At 52.5% G+C, this 22,986-nt stretch overlaps 1 protein-coding gene across 3 annotated transcripts in view; it reads left to right on the top strand.

Annotated features, from left to right (window-relative positions):
- DGLUCY (D-glutamate cyclase) overlaps positions 1–22,986 on the top strand; it is a 97,756-nt gene that overhangs the window by 44,841 nt on the left and 29,929 nt on the right. For all 3 annotated transcript variants that reach the window (XM_045572312.1, XM_045572344.1, XM_036427340.2), the window contains exons 2-4: positions 13,775–13,919; positions 17,254–17,407; positions 19,196–19,394. In XM_045572312.1, coding sequence (XP_045428268.1) covers positions 13,805–13,919; positions 17,254–17,407; positions 19,196–19,394 — 468 coding nt within the window. In that variant the 5' untranslated portion in view covers positions 13,775–13,804. The remainder of the gene's footprint in view (positions 1–13,774; positions 13,920–17,253; positions 17,408–19,195; positions 19,395–22,986) is intronic.

Genomic DNA, 22,986 nt, shown 5'->3' with positions numbered 1-22,986 from the left:
GCCCCCTACTGGGGATCAAGCCCACGACCCTGGGCATGTTCCCTGACCGGGAATTGAACCGTGACCTCCTGGTTCATAGGTTGATGCTCAACCATTGGCCACACCGGCCAGACTATTTTTCACATTTTAGAGACAAAATGTTATTTTGGGAAATGGTAAGGATGATTTTGAACCCACATCTGTCAGATCCTAAAAATCCTGCTCTTTTTATTATCACTTCGTCTGCTTCCAATCACTTCCTTTGTTGGAGAGGGAATCTAGTCTATATACAGAAGTGACCTGGACCCCTCTGCTGGTCACCTGAACCAGTGACTACTGTTACCTCTGGGGGCACCTTCCTCTCTAACCTGTATCTCTCTCTAATCACTCTTATCCCTTTATCCTTCTTTGTGGATACACCCAGCTGAATCCCACTTTTGGAGCCTGCTCCTCCCTGGGTTGCTGGCTGCTGGGGGAATATTCAGCCCACCATGTCTATCTGACCCGTCACAGTCCTGGGTCCCTAAGGCTGCCTAGAAACCCTTGCAGATGCCCCTAGATACTTCACTGCCCCCTGGCCATCGGCATCTCCTCCAGACTCCCTCTTTCCTCGGCCCTTCTTTTAATCTGTTTTACTGTCTCTCATTGCCATCGATGGAGAATCCATCCTCTCCATTGATAAAATGGAACAAAATCGAAGCCCCAGGAAACTCTCAAGGTTCTCCCTGGCAACCACCCAGTGTACCTCCGCCTCTTCTCCCCCTTCCCTTGCCTGGGAAGAGGCATGCTCCTGCCACAGCTGACCTTCCTCTTGGTCGCCAGATGCCCTGCCATCTGCCCCAGAACCTCCCTCCACGCATTTCTCTCTTGCTCACACCTTCAGCCTCTTCTCTACTAGCATTATTCATCCATACCTGAACATGTTCTTGGTGCCATGGTTTCCTCTAACTTCTCTCTTCAGTTTCCCTTCCTCTCTCCCTTCACAGCCACGCTTCTTGAAAGAATTATCTACACGGGCTGTCTGCACTGCCCGCCTGCCGCTTCAGTCCCCCATCCCCTGCTGGCTTCTGTTCCCAGGATCGATCAAAGGCCCAGACAGAAGTCAGGAAGGAGAGTTTCCTAACCAGTCGATGCTTCTAGTGCCTAGTGTCGGTATCATTGTCATGGCCGCACCTTGAGCTTCATCCCCTCGGCGCTCTGCCCTAGGTTCACAACCTTCTTCACTGGACATTTTTCTTCTATATCCTTTGCAGAGACCTCCTTTGCTACTCACTCCTGCTCAGCACCCTTTTAAAATGTAAAACACATTCATAGCGTGATGGCTGTACATCAAATTTCCCAACCCCTGGCTCACTCTCTTCTCCCAATACCTACATCTCAACGGAGTTTTGTTGTTTCCCGTAGTGATGCTTGTGTGATTTGCTAAAGTGAATAATTTATGAGTTGGACCAAGGGTCAGATGGCCATACCCACTGGTGACCCTGCTGCCACTCCTGTACCCACCACATGTAGTGCAAGTGCCCCCACCCCTGGGCGTTGTGATTTGAAGAGCTGCTGGGGGAGACTCCGCTCTCCTGCTGCCCCCTGCTGGCTGGCGGTGGTGGAGTCCTGGTGGAATCCATGCGGTCGCTAGTCTTGTGGATGCGTCAAACCTGTGCAGTGGGAAGTACTGTAGCACGAATCTTAGCCCTGGTGGGAGTGGGCATGTTTGTTATTTCTTGTAGGGTCCTCGGACGGTTTGCATACAGGTATTACATAGAAAGAAGAATCATCCTGCACTGAACACATACAATGTGTCAAGCATGGCTAACCATGTATCATTTCATTTCATCCTTGTAACAATCACATGAGCTCCATATTCCTTGGTTGTTGGCCATTCCCTCTGTTCTTTGATGAGACTGAGACCCACGGAGGTGAAATACCAGGCCCATGGGACTCAGGTTACAGGTAGCTCATCTATGCTCCCAGCTCCAGCTCTGACTCTAAAACCCATGTTCTTAGCGGCTCCCCGAGTCTAATTCAGCGGGAATCATGTGGCACCAGGAGTCTGCACTTTTACAAGGGTTTTGCTGCAGGGGTTCTGGAGGGCTGCACTTTGAGAACACGGCCCCCCATAAGCAAGTGAAACTGCTCCCGGCAGAGGGATGTGACCGTGCAGCACCAGCAGCCTCCCTCTGGGTGAAAGGAAATGCTGGACCTGCAGCCTTCGGTGAGGAAAGAGATTGGAAGAGGTGATAAGGCAAGGCATCTGACTTCTCGCCGCCCCTCCGGCTCCCCTGCCCCAACCCCTCCTAAGCCCCAGAAAGAGCCGCTCAGTCAGAGTCGCCTGGGGAGGCCTAGCTTTCCCCTGTCCTGAGAGGGGCCCGAGCAGGTGTCCCCCGCTGTGTGAGAGCGCTCACCTCCCAGGGTTGCCCGGCTGTCCGGAGGAACAGCGTCCCATCTTAACCAAAACGGTGTCTTCCTGGCAAACCCCCTTTCCTCTCTCAGTAAGTCAGACCTGGTGCTCAGGCTCTCAGATCAGATCTGTTTACGGCCCGATAGGCAGAGACAAAGGGAAAAACACTTCGTTATCCTCTAAACACAATGAATCTGTAATGAAATAAAGCAGCCCGGGCTACAACCACTCCTTGGCTCGCTCTGCTTTCCAGCGGCTAATCTATGTTTAGCAAGCAGTTGGGTGGAAAACTACCCTGTTCCCCCCCCCCCCTCCACCTGGTGGCCCCTGTTTTCTCCAGCTTTTGTCCTCTCTTTGGCTCCTGGGTAGGGTTGGCCATAATCCACGGAGCAGGGGCCGGTGCCCACATGCCCACGAGGGCCAGCGACGAGGTGGTGCCCAGCAGAGAAGAAATAAGAGTGGAAGAAACCCAAACTATGCCCTGTGTCGTGCTGGGTGTGTGACTGATATGATTTAGTCCCCCAGAGAGCTGTTGGGGTTACGTCTCCATTGAATGAATGAGAAAACAGAGGCACAAATACACACATAACTTGTGCAAGGCCACCCAGATAGTAAGACCACCCAGAGAGTAAGACTACTCAGAGCCTGGAATCAAACCCTTGCCCCTTCCACGTAGCAGTTTGCCACTTGCCACTCTCGCGGGCCACTGCCTCTGTGTCTGTTGCTCAGAACCGATCCTTGACTTCTATCCCAAACAGTTCCCCTCACAGGCCCTGGCAGGAGGCCACTCGCCCGGGGCTCCAAGAATAACGTAAACACAATGAGCCATTTTAAAAAAACGAGATTATATATGTCGAGCACTCAGCCCAGTGCCTGGCACCTTTGAAAGTACTCAGCAGACCTCCGGGCATTGTCGGGCCCCGAGCAGAGCGGGGCGTTCCCGGCTGCAGGAGATTCCGCTGACAGTTTGGGAACAAACACTTCTTAAGTGACTATAATGGATGGTCGAAACGGGAAAGAAAAACTAGGGTTGGACTCAAGAAATGTATGATCCAACTGGGGAATTGAAAGCCTTGCATATCTGGAGAAAGAAATGAAAACACAATTCATAGCCTCGTGTCTAGTCCTGGTCTAGCCACTACAAAACGGGCAGCAGCTTTGGCGAAAATGACGTTGCATCTTTTGGGGCCTCTGTGTCCTCGACGCTAAAATGGAGACACTACCGACCTCAAAGGGCTTTCTTGGGTTAGGCGAGCAACGTGTCCACCCTTCGTAGCACACAGTGGCAGAGGCCGATGCTTGTGTGATTTCCTCACGTTAATGAGCTATGAGTCCAACCAAGAGTCAGATAGACAGCCACATCCCCTGGTGACCCGTGCTGCCACCCACCACATCACCACGTTTGGGACAAAGGACCCCCTTTCAACACATACACACACACACACACACACACACACACACACACACCCCTGGGCATTGGGATTTGAAGAGCTGCTGGGTGAGGCTGCTCTTCCCTGCTGCCCCCTGCTGGCTGGCGGTGGCTGAGAATCAGATGCTGAGTCCTGGTGAGGTTCATGGGGTGGCTGGTCTCCTCCATGCGTGAAGACTTGTGTGGGGAAAGGACTGAACTTCAAATCAGTGAGAAAGCTTTCCGTCCACACTCCATTGCTAGCTGACTGTGTGACTGTGGGCACCAAACGAGGTGGCCTTGCTCTGAGACCGGACTTGGAAATTACGCTGTGCCTGTGGCGAGGGCATCGAGATTGGAGGGGAAGGAGCGTTCCTAGTGCTTCTCCCTTAGCCTACCTAAAGTCACAGACACCCAGCTCCAATTGCTTCCAACATAAATGGCGTTCCCTGACTCATGGAACTAAGGCCTTCCCGGGGAGGATGTGTGAGATGCCCTGATCTAGGGGGTACCGTCACGGCTGCAGCGCTGTGGGCTGGAGCTCTTCCTGTGCCCGTTTGCTCTGCTTGTGATGGTCAAATGTCCCGAGCGGTCCAGCCCTCCCAGCTGCAGCCCTGCAGGCCTCTTAAGGAAAGCCGTTAGGGGGCGCTCTTTGGCCTGCGTGTGGAACTGTGGCCTGGAGAGGCTGCCCCACATGCTCCCGGGGGAGAACGAACATAGGTCCTTCCTTGGGTCACCTGTGCACATGGGTGTCCCTCTGCCCTGCTCCCCACTTTTCCCCTCCCCCAATCTCCGTGTAAGGGCCCTGACCAAGCCCCCGGGAGGAGCCCCTTCTGGAGCCCGGGGCCACATCACCGCTCAATGATGCCGACGCCGACGGAAAGCCTTTCGGCGTTGAGGGCACACACAGAGGCTGGGCGTGGACCGGGTCTGCCTGAGCCATCTGAGGTGTAACAACGGCCACCCACCGAGAGGTGAAGTGAGGCAGTGGCGGCCCCTTTCCGAGGGTTCCGTTTTTAGCCCGTGCTTCCCAAGCAAGCAGGTGCCATGGTGATAGGTGCCATAGAAATCGATGGAGGCCGGGCCGTTCCCATGGAAATGCACTCGTGTTGGGGAGAACGGGGTTCTGTGTGTTGTGGTTGCTGTGAGGGCAGGACCCCAAAGGGCTTGACCCCAGACCAGGGCAGCGGGCCGCTATGGGATGGCCTCGGGATGCTTCTGACTTCCTCACTGTGATGGTCTGAGGCCCCAGAGGGCACAGCGTCCCTCCAAGGACACCCCCAGCCCCAGCCCTCCCAGGGGTCCTGAAGGCACGTGGCCTCTGCCCAGCACAGCGGTCGCCCACGATGGGGGCCCGCAGCCCCCATCCTGCCTGCGTGTGGACCTGCCGCTGGCTTTATGCCAGGAGTGGGTAATAGAGAGCTGTGGGGTGGGTACCGAGTCGGGAACATTTTCAGGAATCCTCGTAAAATGAAACCTCGGAGGGTCTCAGCCAGAAAGTAGAGCAGGGAAGATTTCGGGTTCCCGTCTGCGAGACCCCCGGGCAGTAGACTCAGGCCCAGCTCAGCCATTTCCAAATGCAATGTTCATGGACGGAGAGACCCTTCACACAACTGCTCGAGCCATCCCGTAGTATGTACACGACCGTCTCTGCATAACGGCTGGTAGATGGATATACATGAAGCTGGTCGAGCTTAGTTCGTTTTTATTTGGATGTAGGCCAATTACATCTGCTGAAATGTAACCCACATCTACACATACCCTTTAAACCTTAGGCCGAACGTGGGAGGATTACGTTTAAAGACCATGTATTAGTAACGCTGCCCCCTAATATCTACTTCTGCCATACGGGCTCTATTAGATATATTCATTTCTATACATTTATGCTGTCAGATGATATTATATATTTCCTTTAGGGCCGTGGTCAGCAAACTGCGGCTCTCAAGCCACATGCGGCTCTTTGGCCCCCTGAGTGTGGCTCTTCCACATAATACCATGGCCTGGGAGAACCTCTTTTGAAGAAGTGGTATGAGAAGTTTACATTTAAAAAATTTGGCTCTCAGCCAAAACCGGTTTGGCTCAGTGGATAGAGAGCCTGCGGACTGAAAGGTCCTGGGTTCGATTTCGGTCAAGGGCATGTACCTGGGTTGTGGGCACATCCCCAGGAGGGGGTGTGCAAGAGGCAGCTGGTCGATGATTCTCTCTCATCGATGTTTCTAACTCTCTATCCTTCTCCTTTCTTCTCTGTAAAAAAATCAATAATATATATATATAATATATATGGCTCTCAAAAGAAATTTCAATCGTTGTCCTGTTGATATTTGGCTCCGTTGATTAATGAGTTTGCCAACCACTGCTTTAGGGCAAGCCTGCGGCCCACCGACCGCAAGTTTGACATGCTTGCTTTAGGGGGAAGCAAGTATGCTTTTGAACGAAAGTATGTCTCTGAGAACAGCAATTCTAAGAACTGACCATGGAGATTAATTTTACTCTCAATTAAAGCACAGGCTGAAAACAGAACACACCTACCCCTAACAAAGGAATGTTTAAGAACCTTGAACGGTTACTACCACCATCAACTCATAAACTACTGCCCAAGAAGTTACAGATTATGAAAATCATCCACCGGGAAGGCACCGAATAAGCGTCTGTCTGGTGTGTCCGGCATTTGGCACAAAGAGACACTTTGCCGTCTCATTCACGTATTTTCTATGATGCCGGCGGTGTCAGGTCGTCACCACTAGGCAAGCCCTTTCCCGGCCGTGGACGTCCATGGAGCCCCCAGCTCCTCCCGCCAGGGAGCGATGCTCACCGTGACTTTGACGTAGGCTTGTGGGTCATGCCGTTGGTGGAGCTGTGCAGGGGAAGGGAAGCTAGACATTTCAGCAACTGCCTGGTTCACCCCCAGGGAGCTGCGTGGCTTGGCATGTGCTATTAGTAGCATGGTTCCCTTCCCCGACATCTGGCCCGAGTGTTACGTTTCACAGCGACAGGGGTTCGGTCTGGCAGGGCATTGCAGAGCCTCTGAATGGAATAAGCAAATGCACAGGCCCAGCCAACGAAGAGACAGATGGGCTGGCCTTCCCGGCCCCTGACAGTGCATACCTTGGAGTGTTGCCAGCCACTGGGTTGGATTGCTGTGTTGGACTAAGCAACCGAAAGCAGGTTTGCTTTGAAGAATGAGGCTCTCTAATAGTCTGTGACTCTCTAAAGCACATGTGTCAAACACAAGGCCCGCGGGCCAAATCCGTCCCGCCAGGCCTTGCAATGTGGCCCGCACCGCGCTGTCATCACTACACTCCGCTGCGTTTCCATCACAATGACAGTTTATGACTGTTCAGTAAACCATTCGGCCCGCGATTTAGGCTGGATTTTAGATTTTGGCCCCTTCTCTGATTGAGTTCGACACCCCTACTCTAAAGAATGGACACTCACAGTCATGTTTGGCAGAAAGGGTTTTCTCCACATTTCACCGAGCGATAAAGTGAATGCTTGGCTATGGGCAGCACACACACACACACACACACACACACACACACACGCAGTCCTTACCCTCCGCTATCACATGCCAGGTGCTGATCCCGATCCTCTGGAGAACGCCCCCTTACCCTGATCAGGCTGATACTTCAGGCTTGGGGATAGATGCCCTCCTCACCACTTGGGCTCTGCCCCCCTCACCATGGACTCCTGTCTCGCTCTGCTCCACCTCCTGGATCTAGGACTGAACTTGTTTAGTCGGCTTTGACCACCGTTGACTTTAGTTAAAAATACTTGTTTTGTTCACAATCCTTGCATATTGGAAGCACTTCTATTTGACCTATTAAATCAACAATATAAATTGTCCCGACCAGCAGGAGATCAACGTGGGGGTGAGGAGGCACCTAGAAGGGAATGATAGAGGACAGGAGACTCGAAGAAATGGAGGCAAGACAAAGTTCTGCTCAAGCCTCAAACTTTATTTTTTGAAATGGCTGTATATATACAGCAGAAACAAAGGGGGGCAGGGTTGCCTATGCAGAGGGGTCTTTGGCAGTGTATAATTGGTTTAGGCACTGAGTGACAAGGTGGTAAGGTATCTGGCAACACAGGATTGGCTAACTGCAGAGCAGCGTAACATTCCAAGGTGTAACATTCCAAGGCTGGGCTAGCTATGGGGGAGGATCAGGAAGGGGAAGTTGCAAAGATGCTAAGCGGCAGGTTAATCTTATCTTCTGGCCAAACCCTCAGGGCACCAAATAACTTCTGCTAGAAGGAACTTAATTCTGTTTCCTTAAGACGGAGTTGCTTGTCATAACTCTGATGGCTCCCAACAATAAATCAATATGTATTGATAATATGTCCAGCATTGGCCCAATCTTTTGTCTCTGTTATAATGAAAAAAAAATTTTTTTGGAAATATTTATACAGTTAGGATACCTTTTCCTTACGGCAACCTCTATTTTGCACCTTTGCAATTATATCTGGACTGCCACCAGCAACTGTCTCGGCAGTTGAACCACTCCCACCACAAAAATGAATGAGTGGGGACAAGGTCTGCACACCTCCTTGTTCTGTTCTTCCATGGTCAAGTGCAGGACTCTGGGGGAGTGACATTTACAGACCAGAAATGGACTTTTCTAACATCAGGAAATGCTCATGCTTGTGAATTATGTGACCTTCTTGGCTTGACTATGAGTGTCAAGGAGATGGACTGTGTCTTCTATTATTCTTTGTACCCGTCAAGGTCACGTCCTGCGTGCATACACCATGTTTGCTGGCTAGATTATAAAGTTTGATGGACATTTAAACTTCATTCTCCATGACCCCCATGACATAAATTCCTCCTTGAAACACTTACTTCTCTTGGCTTCTTGAGCCACCTGGTTTCCCGCCTACCGCCCTGGTTGCCTCATCTGGGTTGCTTTTGTGGGTGTCACTTGCTTTACCCGTCCCCCTGACTGTGGATATTTATTGGGCACTGTTGCAGACGCCAGAGATATATCAAGAAATGGAACAGGTAAAAAGTTCTGTCCTGGTGGAACTGAAGGGAAACAGAAAATACTGTGTGTGTGTGTGTGTGTGTGTGTGTGTGTGTGTGTGATCCCTTGTCCCTCATTCACAAGAGCCATCTGGGCTCCCCTAAGCATACTGAGGGCTGGCTGGCCCAGCAGGGCACATGAAGGGTTAAGGCAGCCCCTCTCCTGCAAGGGTCTTTTCTGGGAGGGAGGCTTTCTAGATGCTCATCATCCTGGCCTGGCCTCCCCTCTCCTCTGCCAGCATCTCTTTGCCAGCCCTGCAGTCTGTCCCCCATCTGCAGCCAGAGCATCTTCGTAAACGGTGAGTCTTACCAAGTCACTCTGCTGCTGAAAACCGTGTGATTTCCCGCTGTTCTGGTGATCCATCCAGGTTTCTTCCAGAGCCGGCCTCTGCTTGCCCTCCCAGCCCCTGCACCCCTCCTCCCTCGGTGGCTTACCCGTCCTCTGCACAAGGAGCTAGTCTCCCCACTGCCTCCCTGCCTAGAGTGCTGCCCTCCCCACTGGCTGTGAGTCTGGCCATTCCTCCTCCTCTCAGACTCGGCCCAGGAGGGCTCCCTCTGACATGGTATCAGAGTCACCCATTTACTTGGCTGTCTCTCCCCGGGAGACAGACACAATGCTAATTATGTGGTTAAGGTCTGTCTCCGGGGAGGCAAACCCCCCCTGAGCGTGGGCTGTGGCTGTCTTCTCCCCATGGTGTCTGCAGCGCCCTGGGCGGGAGTAACACACATGAGAGCAGTGCTTCCGTGGCCCAGCCCGGAGTTGTTCTGAGAACCTCACATGTGTTAGCTAATTTCATCCCACCGCAATCCCAGGAAGTGCATACTGTGATTAGGTCCTGTTTACAGTTGAGAAAATAGGCCCAGAGGGGTTCATGACCCCCTCCTAAGTGCAGGGACAGGATTAGAACTCAGACAGTCTGCTCCCAAACCTGTACTCGGAGCCACAATGCCTACTGAGTGCATGCATGGATGCTGGGCTGTGCCTGCACAAGATTAACATTGTGATTGCTATCTTAGCAAGGGTGGGAATGCTGTCTGAGGGAGCTCGGGAGTGTGTGGTATGGATGTACTATAGTGTAGCTACACCTCTTAACTAGCATTTAATCAGCCTTTGTTAGGTTATTTCTATGTGGCTTGTATTACAAACAGCGCCACCATGGGCTTGCATTCAGCCTACTGTTTGAGCACACCTGGAAGATGCATTCCTCCAGAATGGACTGGATTGGACTGGATTGGATTGGACTGGATTGGATTGGATTGGACTGGATTGGACTGGACTGGATTGGACTGGATTGGATTGGATTGGATTGGATTGGACTGGACTGGATTGGATTGGACTGGATTGGATTGGATTGGATTGGACTGGATTGCTTGGGTAAAGCAGAGGAATTACTTCCTAAGGGTGGAGTTTCAGGCATCTGTGACAGGCATAGGGCAGATACTTTGACCCTGGGCTTGGGTTGTGTCAGATCCTGCTGAGGAGCTGATCTTTGTGGGCCCCCTCTCTGGTGTACTTGATGCTAGGGAATGGTATCTGTGGATTTGATGGTTTGTTATTCTCTAAAGAGAAGATAAAGAATTCGCAGCAGAAAGGTGACTTCTTGAAGTTCAACCAAGGATCCCCAGTGAGATCTTGCCATTCTATCTCACTTCTAGAGTGAGACCTCACTGGGCCCTGAGACACCAGTGAGGTCTCACTCAGTACCAGTCAGCAGTGAGTGCACTTTGAGACCCTGGTGGAAAGCCTAGAAGTTCAAGGCTCAGTCCCAAAGAAATATAAGAGCTCAAGAGACTCTGGTCTCAGAATCATCTTGGGGGGGGGGGGGGGGGGGGGGGGGGGGGGGGGCGGTGAGTGGGGAGAAGGGCTGGTCACACGATGGATAGAAGGATGGATGGATGGATGGATGGGTGGGTGGGTGGTGGATGGATGGACATAAATAGGTAGATATTGACCAGGCAGGCATGAATTTAGTCTTGCTTTTGGATTTGGGCTCTACCACATACTAGTTATGGGACTTCAGGTAACTACTTTGATCTCCCTGAACCCCCCTTTCTTGTCTATAATAGTATTAATAATGTCTTCTTTGTTTGGGTGGGGGAGTGAAGAACCAATGGTTGTAAACTATTGAGGGTAAAGGGCCTGGCACACAGCGAATTCCCACACATGGTGGGGGTTGCTATCTTTTCATATATGATTGGGCATTCTCTGGTTGGTATATGAGGCCACTTCTTTGCAGGAGCCAATGCAGGTCATTCACTGTTTGACCACTGCCTTCAAGGGAATGACTCCATGAGGGAGGGGTTCTCAGCGGTTGTTCCCTCCCAGCACACATGTGGTGACATTCAGGTGCCTGGCACACTCCCAGCATGCATTTCACAGGGCAGGAGTCCTTGCTGCACTCATTTATCTCCAGGCCAGGAAAGTAACAGGAATGACTTAGATCCACTTGAATTTATATTAAAACAATAAATAACTAAAGCAAAGGGAAGGCAGTCAACTTCAGAGTTTGGTTTCTGGCTACAATTTATTTGCAAAACAGGCCCAAGCTTGTACCTGACATCCTATCCAGTAATAATGGAGGATGAAGCCCTATCTAGTTTGGCTCAGTGAATAGAGCGTCAGCCTGTGGACTGTAGGGTCCTGGGTTCGATTCCAGTCAAGGGCACATGCCTGGCTTGCAGACTGGATCCCCAGTAGGGGTCATGCATGAGGCAGCTGATCAATTTTTCTCTCTCATCCTTGATGCTTTTATGTCTCGCTCCCTCTCCCTTCCTCTCTGAAATTAATAACAATATATTAAAAATAAAAATATAATGGGGCCTGAAGGCTAACAGGTACATGTTGGGAGGTCTCTCCTTTGATTGGGTTTGGGTAAACATCATTCTTTTCTTCAGATATGCAGTGAGAACAGTTGTTAGAGGGTATGGCCACTGTTCCCACATGGGTAGTCAATGGTTCTGTCTTGGACCTTTGCTGAGTGCCTGGCTAAGGTGTTAAGCCCTCTGCAGTGTCCATGGGGAGCCACAGACACCCAAGACCTTAGCCGGTGTCCCAGCTGTTTGGCCCAAAAGCAATGTCTGCCGGGCCCAGGCGGGATCTGTCAGTCCAGCTGGCAAGCTCAGGCTTGACCTGCCAAGGCAGCTGCTTTAGCCTCGGCATCTCCACGGGGGCATGGAACCCAACCTCACCTGACCCTTCACTGTCCTCTCCTGGTGTGTCCACAGCGCTCAGTTCCTGCAGCTATTAAAGCATTCGCTGTCGGTCTTAAATGCATCTCTACCTCTTCCGGGGCACTGTCTTTACATTTCTCTTTGCTAGAGATTTTATACCATCTCAAATTCTTTATCAAATGGCCATGGTGGTTACATAATTTTCTATCACTGATATTAGAGTTGAAAACGTAAATTGGTGGTTTAGAATCCCATCGGGGCCTCCTCTTTTAGACAGAAAGAGTTGTGGAAAGTCAGGCTTGTCCAGAGCCTCCCCTACAGGCACTGCCTTTGTGCCTCTACCCATTCAACACTTACTGAACTCCCACTTCTGTGCCAGGCACTGGCGAGACACCGGGTCTGTTTGGGTGAAGAAGACATGGGCTGTGCCTTGGAAGCCAGCACAATGTGACCTCGATTTTGCTAACACATCGAAGCCTCTTTTTCTAGGGTATATGTCAACTGATGATATTCTTTTCTAAATGTAATCTCCTGGAGCTTTGAGATCATCTCTATATCTTAAAAATTATATTTGTATTACAGTTGTAACACAAATAAATAATATATCCTATCTAATAAAGAGGGAATATGCTAATTGACTCTCATGCTATCGCAAAGATGGTGGTGCCCACAGCCAATAAGAAGGGGACATGCTAATTGACTGTCACACCCTCAAAAGATGGCAGCACCCACAGCCACAAGATGGTGGTGCCCAGACCTCTCAGCCTCCTAGCTGCCCAGGGCTGGCTCTAGGCACAGACAAGTCTCAGATGGTGGCTTCCCAGCTGCCCAGGGCCACCTGAGGCTCAGGTAACCAGGGCTGGCCGAGGCTTGCACTGCAGGCAGTGGCAGCAGCAGCAGAGGTGTAATATGTGTGTCACCTTCCCCTGATCCCAGGTCGCCTCCTACCTCTGAGGGCTCCCGGACTGTGAGAGGGGGCAGGCTGGGCTGAGGGACCTCGCTGCTCCAGTGCATGAATTTTCATGCACCGGGCCTCTAGTTCATTAATAAATAATAATTCAATAATAATAAACATACTCATAACTGAAAACCTATTTTGCCCACCCCTGTGTTCATTCATTCACCAAAACTCTGTGTCAGGCACTGTGTCCGAGGTAATGGCAGTAAGGAGGTATAAAGAAGAAAACATAAAATCTTTACCTTCTAGGGCCCCTAAGTCTAACCCATAAGAGGTCACATGTAGACAGAAAATTCAGTTTGCTGATTCATTTGTGATCGCCACTCATTCATTTGTTCGTTGGGTCATAAGCGTTTTGGTTGTTACTATGTGCTTAGGCTGTGGTCGGCACTCTGGGACCTGCAGAAGAGGCTAGGCACTTGGGGTCTCCCTGGGGGGGGGATAGGGGTTCCAAGTCAAGTAGAATCTCAGGCCAACTGCAGTTGAGGCCCCAGAAAGTTCTGGGAGCCCAGGAGCCCAGCATGAACCAGTGCACACCTCTTGGCTTCTTCATAAAGGTGTAAGATTCTGAGGCAGTTGTGAGGGATGGGAAGGCCTTCTGAGAGGGAGGGAGGGCATTCCTGGCCAAGGGAAGAGCATGAGCAAAGGTCTTGAAGTGTTAGGGACTTCTAGAGACTGAGACAGGAAAGGGGTGGGGGAGGGACAAGAACTTGCTCCAATCGATACACATCCCAGGGCTGGGCCAGGAGCAGCCAGGCCTGGACAGGATGGGGTATCTGATGATGAATTTGCCGCCTTCAAGGGAGCTGTGCTTTCTCATCTGTTCCCCTTCATCCCCCCATCCAGACTCTCTGCGGCCCATTGAAGGATGGCCCTATGACCTTCACGATGACCTTCATACTCCACCCAAAGTCCTGCCCTCTTGCTGTCATAAGGAGTTTGATTCTACAAAAGAAACCAAACATCAGAAGCATGTCCAGCACGACTGGGGGTGAGTGGTGCTAGACGTTTTAAAAAGAGAAAAATCCCAGTCTGTGTGGCTCAGAGGTTGAATGTTGACCTATGAACCAGGAAGTCACGATTTGATTCATAGTTAGGGCACATGCCCAGGTTGCCAGCTTGATCCCCAGTGTGTGTGTGGGGGGGCGTGCAGAAGGCAGCTCATCAATGATTCTTATCATTGATGTTTCTCTCTCTCGCTCCCTCTCCCTTCCTCTCTGAAGTCAATAAAAATATATTTTAAAAAATTAAAATTAATAAAAAGAGAGAGAATTCCCTTGGCTGTGAAGTTTTGGAGATACCAGTTGTGCAGGGCAAAGGAATCCCAGAGATGCCCAGCAATGCACGGGAGACAGAATGCTGTCAGCTCTGGTCGCTAGTTAGCTTCCCAGCAGAGGGGCCCGTGGGCCAGACCCTGGTGTGAAAACCTGTCCACGGGTGTGCCTAGCATCACGAGGTTCTGCTTGGTTGCCACAGCTCCGTAGGCAGAACCACCGGCGGCCTGGGATGATGAGAGGGTTTCCCTCCTGGAAAAGTGCCCCCAGCTATGTTAATCTGGTTCGAATTTGGACCAGGTCTCTCCCTGCCTTGGTCTGATCTTCCCCGGGTGGTACCCACCTCCCCACAGTCTCTCTGGAGTGACACCCAAGGCTCTAAAAGCTCCTGCAAGAGAAAACATGTCAAAGCCAGTGTCACTGACCCCAGTCCCAGCGAAATTTCATAACCCAGGGGGTGCAGGAACCCCTTCAGACCATAAAGACCCCTCCCCTCGTGGGTCCCCCTCAAAAAGGCACCACTCAGCCTTCTGTTTCACGTCCTGTTGCTAATGGGGACTCTCCGTGGCCAGAGGGGAGATGAACAAAACCAAAACGCAGTGCCTCTGAAGTCTGTTTAGTTAAAGAGTAAACAGGGAAGCTTAGTGCGCACCCTACCCCCCTGAGTTAGTCTTAAAGGTCCAGGTTGCTCTCACAACGGCTTTGGAGGTAAGAAGGGGGTGGCCGGGGAATGCGAGGCCTCTGGCCGGCCCGGATCCCTTCCCCCTCACCCCAGCTTATTTTTGGAGGCTTGCTGGGCTTGCTGGAGGCATGCAGCCGGCTTCCTTGGGCTTTCAGCAGCTGGCAGCGTCCTGTTTGTCCTCATTTTGGAAGTCTGTCTGTGGCGTTGGCAGGCACTGAGCATTCGCGATCAGGAGTTAGATCCAGGCAGTTAGAGCAGGAGCCAGTCCTAGACACTCGGCATCTGCTTCTCTTCACCGTCCCCGAGAAGGGAAGTGCCGGAGGTGGGGGCGGGCCCAGCCTGGTGAGGCCCGGGGCCCGCGGGGACTCACGGGCCACCTGTCTCAGGTCTGCTTCCTGGCTGTGCCATGCACCAGCTGTGCAACCCTGGGAAATTCACTCCACCTCTCTGAGCCTTATTCTCCTCCTGGGTACAGATGATGGCATAGATAAATGGCTTGGCACAGACAGCTTGGCACATGCTGAGCACACAGAAAACATTGGCTGACAATATTATTACGGAAAAGAAACGTCCACATGATGAGAGAGCAAGTCTGGTGTGAAGGAGGATTGTGCCCAAGGTTATTCCGCAAAAAGAGCATAATCATGTGTTTCTTTGGATGGTCTTTTTTAAAGAAAATAACCTTTAAAAAAATATATAACTTTTTTCTTTGTGTGTTTTTTTTCTTCAGTTATAGAATGATCCCTAATTATTGCATAAAGTTTAGAATATGATCAGCATGTGGATGTATTTTTTTTTTTAGTTCTTTCTCTCTCTCATCGATTTATTTATTTTTATTTTTTAATTCTTATCCAAGGAGATGTTTTTATTGATTTTAGAGAGAAAGGAAGGAAGGGAGGAGAGAGAGACAGACAGACAGATAGAAGCATTGATATGAGAGAGAAATATTGATTGGTTGCCTCTGACCAGGGATTAAACCCGAAACTTAGGTATCTGCCCTGACCAGGAATCGAACATGCAGCCATTTGGTGTATGGATAATGCTCCAACCAACCCAGCCACCCAGCTAAGGTTCTCATCGGCTTTTGATAGAGGGCAATATGCTGAACCTCCTTTTGTTACCTAGTGTTACTCCTTCCATGATGCAGCCCAAACATCTCTTAATATCCTAAACTATTTCTTCTGTATCATAACTTCAGACGTCTGTACAAGAGTCCACTGAGTGTGACCCCACCCCTCCTTCCTAAGCACCGGTGTGCTGGGTGCTTGACACACAGGATGAGCACGCAGAGTTCTCGGTGAGGTCGGTAGCTGCCTGCCGAGTTATCCGTGGGAAACTGAGTCAGAGGCCGACTCGGGATCCAAGCCCCGCTGCGCTTGCCTCCAAAGCCAGGGGCCTTCTCATCCTAGCGGAGGGCTGGCTGCCACCAGCGGGGTCGGGGCAGGCAAGAGGGGCGTCTTCCTCTGCAGCTCCACTAAGACGTCTCTGGAGGGAGCTGCTCAGCCGAGAATCTGCCCAGACAAAACACACGGACAGTCTCTTCCCCGGAAAAGACACCCACGTGGCCAATGGCCTCTGAAAAGACCTCCCTCACGCTCCTCACCGGGGCGATGCAAACACCTGGTTCGAGGCCTCCGCACACGCGCTGGGGACACCCGGGGGCGGGGGGGGGGACCAGGAACACGGAGTGTGGGAGAGATTGTGGCGCCGCCAGGAACCCACACACTGAGCATGTACATCGGTGCTGCCACTTTGGATCTGCTTAGCTGTGTGTACCAAAGCCAAATGTGTACGTACACTGCCTATGCCAAGCAGGAGTACGCACATACCAAAGTGCATGTGGTCAAATGCGCGTGACTGCACCGTCCGCAATAAGGCCACCCTGGAAGCCATTCAGATGCCCGTCGGCAGCGGTGTGGGTAGATACTGTGGTGGTGAATGCACCACGCAGCCATGAGAACGCACCGGCTACGGTTAAACCCAGCAGTAGGGTGGTTCCCCCAAACATGCTGTTGAATGAGAGCACCTGGACCCCAGGGAGAACGTTGTACGACAAAGAGGCAAAGGCAGTGTGTGCTGTCAGAGGTGAGGGCAGTGGCTGCCCCTGCAGAGGGGAGGGTGTGAGATGCCTGAAAGGGGAGCCAGGGGCTCTGGGATGCTCGTTGTGTTTGGTTTCTTCCCCTGGATGCTGGTTCCGTGGGTGTGTTCCTTCCCTGAGACCATTGGGCTATACATACACATGCACTTTTCTGTGTGTGTGTGTGTGTGTGTGTGTGTGTGTGTGTGGTAGCTGCAGGACAACGCTACACTAAGAAGCTCTCCTGAGAAGCGCCTGACTGATTGTGTGTTCTTTCTCTCCCCAAACCCAGGGCCCCGAGCAGCCAGCGTGGTGGTTTTGCCCAGGGCCCTCGCCCCGGCCTTTGAGACGTTCTGCAGGGCCAACCGGGGCCCTCTGCCCCTGCTGGGCCGCAGCGAGCCAGGCACGTGGGCTTTGACTGCCCTGGGCGCCGTCTCAGGCACCAGGTAAAGTGCGTGGGTTAGCGGGGTTAAAGGTGGTGGGGGCTGTTGCTCAGGAAGGAGATGCCCTCCCCCTGATCCCACTCTTACCTCTAGCCCCTGCCCCTGCTGCCTCCACTGTCCCCTCTGCCTAGGTTGTGCTTTCCTCCTTGTCCAGCTGGCGAACTCCTATTCATCCTTCAGGACCCGACTCCGGCACCTCCCCCTCCGAGGGGAAGAATGACCCCCTCGCCTCCCTGTGCCATGCTCTGCCCAGACTGTGAGCCCTTCCAGCTCTGTATGCAAGGGCCTGATGCCAACGGAATCTCACCTGCCAGGGCAGGCTTTCGAGCTTCTTAAGGGCCGGGTGGGTGTCCTCTCCATCACCATCACCCCATCACTGGGTCTGCGTCCGGCACGGAGGGAGCAGTTCGGCCAATGGCTTTGGAGTGAAGGCAAAATAGGCTTGTAGGCAAAGTCTTCCAACCCTTCAGACGTTCCTCCAAGGAAAGAGGAAGGCCTCACCTCGGCCAGCCCATGTGTCCTCAGTCCCTTCTGTCGCGGGCCCTGCCTCCACAGCAGAGGGAACACCACTTTTTTCTTTTAAAAAAATATGTTTTATTGATTTCAGAGACAGGAAAGGAGAGGGAGAGATAGAAACATCAATGGTGAGAGAGAATCATCCATCACTGCCTCCTATACTCCCCCTACTGAGGATGGAGCCCGCAATCCAGGCATGTGCCCTGGCTGGGAATCCAGCCATGACCTCCTGGTTCCTGGCTCGATGCTCAACCTCTGAGCAATACCAGCTGGGCAACTATTGTTTTTGTTTTTATTTTTATTTTTTCCTTGCTGGTTGGGTTGATCCTGGGTAAGGTTAGAGGAACTATAACAGGATGTGTGGGGGGGGAAGGGGCTATATTATATATTATATACACGCTGACTTAATCATTTCCAATCTGGCAAAATCTGAAAAACGCCAGTAAGGCCCCCTGCTCAAAATCACATTACCACTTCAGTGCCAGTGCCATAAATTTCAGCCCCAGACGTCCTCATCCCTCTCCCTGGTCCTTTTTAAAAAATATTTTTATTGTTGATAGTATTACAGATATCTCCCATTTTCTCCCCTTTCCTCCTTCCTGCCAGTCCCTATCCCCCCCCCCCCCCCCACACACACACACGGGTCTTCACTACCCTATTGCCTGTGTCCATGGATATAAATATATAAGTTCTTTGGTTTATCTCTTCTCATCCACCCAACCCCACATTGAGGTATGTCAGTCTGTTCCATACTTCCCTGGACTTATGTTGTTGGCAAAGTTATTTTGTCCATTAGATTCCACAAATAAGTGAGATCCTGTGATATTTGTCTTTCTCAGACTTACATACATATTCACTTAGCAAAATACGTTCCAGGTCTGTCCATGCTGTCCCAAAGAATAAGAGACCCCCTCTTGTTTACAGCTACGTAGTGTTCCATAGTGGTAAATGCCCCACCGCCCTGGTCCTTTTGAAAAATTCTTAGTCAGCCGAAACCGGTTTGGCTCAGTGGAGAGCATTGGCGTTGGCCTGCGGACTGAAAGGTCCCGGGTTCCATTCCGGTCAAGGGCATGTACCTTGGTTGCGGGCACATCCCCAGTAGGCAGGAGGCAGCTGATCGATGTTTCTCTCATCGATGTTTCTAGCTCTCTATCCCTCTCTCTTCCTCTCTGTAAAAAATCAATAAAATATATATTTAAAAAATAAATAAATAAGAATGCCCGGTCCACACCCATGTGGAGCCCGGGGTCTGCAAACTCCCCCTTGTGTCCCCAGGGCGGACCGCCCCCAGTTCCGCAGGTTCGAGTTCGGCGCCTGCACGGGCAGCCTGGCCTCGCTGGAGGAGCACTCGGAGCAGCTGGAGGACATGGTGGCCTTCTTCCTGGGCTGCAGCGCCCCGCTGGAGGGGGCCTGGGAGAAGGCGGGGCTCCCCAGAAGAGACCATCGGGGCCACGGCCTCACGGGCGCATACAAGGTAGGGTCACCGTCCACAGGGGCAGAACGGCGTGACCATGTGGGTCGCCCTGCATGGTCCTGCGGTGGGAGAGCATCGGCTCAGGAGCCCAGAGACCTCAGCCCGGCCCTGGCTCAGTGGCCACTCTTGCGGCCGTTAACCTCCGTGAGCGAGTGGGGCGCTCTCCTGGCCACTCCCCAGCCACCGTGGGCACCCAGCGCGGCCTGCAGTGTGGATCCAGCCCTTTCAGACAGATGGCTGCGGCTGCATGAACCAAACCCGCCTGGAATTCGTCTGGCTTCTTCGTTGTTGTTGCTGTTAACCTCACCCCAGGATATTTTTCCATGGATTTTTAGAGAGAGGGGGCAGGAGACAGAGAGAAAGAAACATCCATGTGCCGAGAGTGATTTGGCTCAGTGGATAGAGCGTCAGCCTGCGGACTGAGGGGTCCCGGGTTCGGTTCCAGTCAAGGGCATGTGCCTTGGTTGCAGGCACATCCCCGGGAGGGGATGTGCAGGAGGCAACTGGTTGATGATTCTCTCCCATTGATTTTTCTAATTCACTATCACTCTTCCTTTCTGTAGAAAATCAACAAAATATATTTTTTTAAAAAGAAAAGAAACATCCATGTGAGAGAGACACATCGATCGGTTGCCTCCCGCGTGCACCCTAACAGGGGCTAGGGTTCAAGGCTGCACACCGAGCTACATGCCCTTGACCAGAATCAAACCTTCGACCCTGCAGTCCACTGGAGGACAGTCTAACCACTGAGCCGAACCGGCGAGGGCTGTCTGGCTTCTTGAACTTAGGGCAGCTCGATGGGATTTTTGAAAACCCTCCCGGGCTCTCTTGTCCTGGCATCTGTGAGGATGTGCCCGGCGGGGTAAATGCCGGGGATTCGTGGCGGAGCCTCGGCCGGGCCATTCGCCGCCTCGGTCAGGAAGCGGGATCACGCTCCGGGCCAGAGGCGGCCGCCGGTGGCCACACACGCAGGGTGGTCCCCTCTCCCGGGACCTGCCCGCCGTCAGGGCTGCCTCCCTGCCGTGTCTCCGAGGTTTCGGTCCAGCCACCACTGGCTCTGGGGAAGGAACCAGACTCCCTCTTTCCACGGACCGCCCCGGGACACGGTGTGAGGTCCGGGAAGGAACCGCTCTGGGCCGGTGGTCAGCCAGGGTCCACGGCCCGCCCGGGGCTCTTCACGGGGACTCAGTCTGGAGGTTTTCCCGTGAGCGGAAGGCTTGCTGGTTTGGGCCTCTGCCAGGGAGGCCCTCGCTGCCTCTGACAACAAACAAGGCTGCCCACCGTGCCAGCTGCTCTGCACCCATGAAATCGGCACCTTTGCAGTTTTCTTGGGAGTAGGGAAGGGTGGGGCAGAGCCTCCGGGGCTGGCAGGGCCCAGGCAGGGTCTGGCCCCAGAACACACCCCCCATTTGCAGGTAAGAGCTGGGAGGCCCCGGGGGCCCGTCACCTGCGGCCTTTCATGTTGGATGAGGAAACTGAGGCCTGGCGAGAAAAAGGGACTTTTCCAGGGCCCCTACCCTGGTGGTCGGCAAACTGCGGCTCGAGAGCCACATGCGGTTCTTTGGTCCCTTGAGTGTGGCTCTTCCACAAAATACCACGGCCTGGGGTGAGCCTATTTTAAGAAGTGGTGTTAGAAGAAGTTTAAGTTTTATTTTTATTTTTTGTTATTATTATTTTTTTAAGGTTAGGATGCAACTTTATTTTAGTTAGAAGTTGTAGTTTGGGCCATATGTAATTTCTTTATTTCATTTTATTAAGTTTTTAAAATAAATCTTTGTTGTTCATATTATTACAGTTGTTCCTCTTTCCCCTCGCCCCCCATAGCTCCCCTCCACCCAGTTCCCACCCAACCTCTGTCCTTATGCCCGTCCCCTCCCCACCCCGTCCTTATCCATAGGGATATGATTTTTGACCAGTAAGAAGTTTAAGTTTTAAAAAATGTGGCTCTCAAAAGAAATGTCAGTCGTTGAACTGTTGATAGTTGGCTCTGTGGACTCATGAGTTTGTCGGCCATTGCCCTAGCCAGACGGGAGCCCGGGCCTCCCGGCTCCCATGTGTACGGAGCCGACAGTGGAGGTGGCCATCGGCCAATGCTTTGCGGGGCGCTCCTCTCTGCCAGGCCATGCTCAGCAGAGCCCCGGTTCTCTCCTTGTTCTTTTTTCTTTTATTTGCTCGCTGTCTGCGGCGGCCTCGTGCTGCAGCAGAGGGCTGAGTCACTGTGTTGGCGGCAAGAACAGCACCAGATGTTAGCCGGGTGGCGTCAGACGGGACCTGGGTTCAGCAACCCGGCTGCCCGACTTCTGGCTGAGAAAGAATTCACAGCCAAGACTCCCAGCTGTCAGAGAAAGTGTATTAGCAAGTCAGAGAGGCAGAAGTGAGCCGCAGAAGACACGGGCTCAGGGAGCAAGGGACAGAGGCAAAAGCAGGGCTGTGGGGCTGGGAGAGAGAAGGGTAAAGATAACGTGCGGGGGGACGAGGGAGGGGAGGGGCCATGAAAGGTGCGGAGTGTGTGCTGAGGAGAGCGTGCTGAGCCATGGTCTCTCTCTGACACTCACTGCCCCAGTGGCTACCAAAGGGCTTTTGATATAATGCTGACACCTCTGCACATTGGCTCCTGGGAGATGCCAGTCAGTCGGCAGCCTCGAGGAGTGAAGGGCACCCCTCGGGAATTGCTGCCCGCCTCCTGAGAGGGCCCCTGGCCTGTGCCCTCCCCCGGTGCTGTTATTCAGCAGGTTCCCAAAGGTTCATCTGCCTGCTGTCCAGGGCTAACAGCAAACCCTTTAGTCGGCCGCCAGGACGGTCCCAGCAGACGACATCCTGGCCATGCCCACAACTGTCCTAAGTCCCTGCAGGGTCATTCAGGGGGAAACACCTCACCAGGAAGTCACACAGGCCATCCTGGGCCACTGCTCCTGAGTCAGGACAGCGAGGCAGGGCCTGAGAGGGCGGGGGTGGGGGGGCGAGGGAGAGGGTCCAGGCACAGGCCTCTGTCCCCACACAGGCTACAGGCTCAGGAGGCCAAGGCGACGGGTGCCTCCTGCTCCCGAGGGTTCCTCTGCTCCACTTCCCTCAGCGGTTTCAGCTGTGGCCCACTGGCCACTTGAGGCCCACAGAGAACATTCAGAGGATTCCATGGAATTGGATGGAAAGAAAAATCATATTTTTACTAGTATTTTCGGAGCCTCGAACTGACCTTGAGCGCAGCCTTCGGCTATCCAGGCGACAAACCGCATTTCAATCGTTGCACCTCTGGTCTTCCAGAGACCTCAGGATCAGCCTGTGTGCCAGTCACAAATTCAAAGTTATCCTAGCAAGTCTGTCGTCTTGCTTGCTCCTTAATCTGTTAATGGGGAGACACACAGGTGGCTGGGTCACATGTTTTCATCATTTGGTAACTTCGATTAAGGTTTGATTGGTTTCCCTTCCAATGCCATGCACTTCCTTTCATGTGGTCTAAAGCACCACTTCGAGGGGCCTCCTGAGCTTGCCAGACTACCAAGGGGGCCCACGGCACACACAAAGTTAAGATTCTCTGTCTCAGACCAATAATCCCCAGCAAACGTCTTCATCTGTATGCCGCATGGGGGCAGGA

This window comes from Pipistrellus kuhlii, unplaced genomic scaffold (assembly GCF_014108245.1).
Source record: "Pipistrellus kuhlii isolate mPipKuh1 unplaced genomic scaffold, mPipKuh1.p scaffold_m20_p_1, whole genome shotgun sequence".
Lineage (NCBI taxonomy): Eukaryota > Metazoa > Chordata > Mammalia > Chiroptera > Vespertilionidae > Pipistrellus > Pipistrellus kuhlii.
The sequence above is the reverse complement of the archived record's forward strand: the minus strand, read 5'-3'. Positions and strand labels throughout refer to the sequence as shown.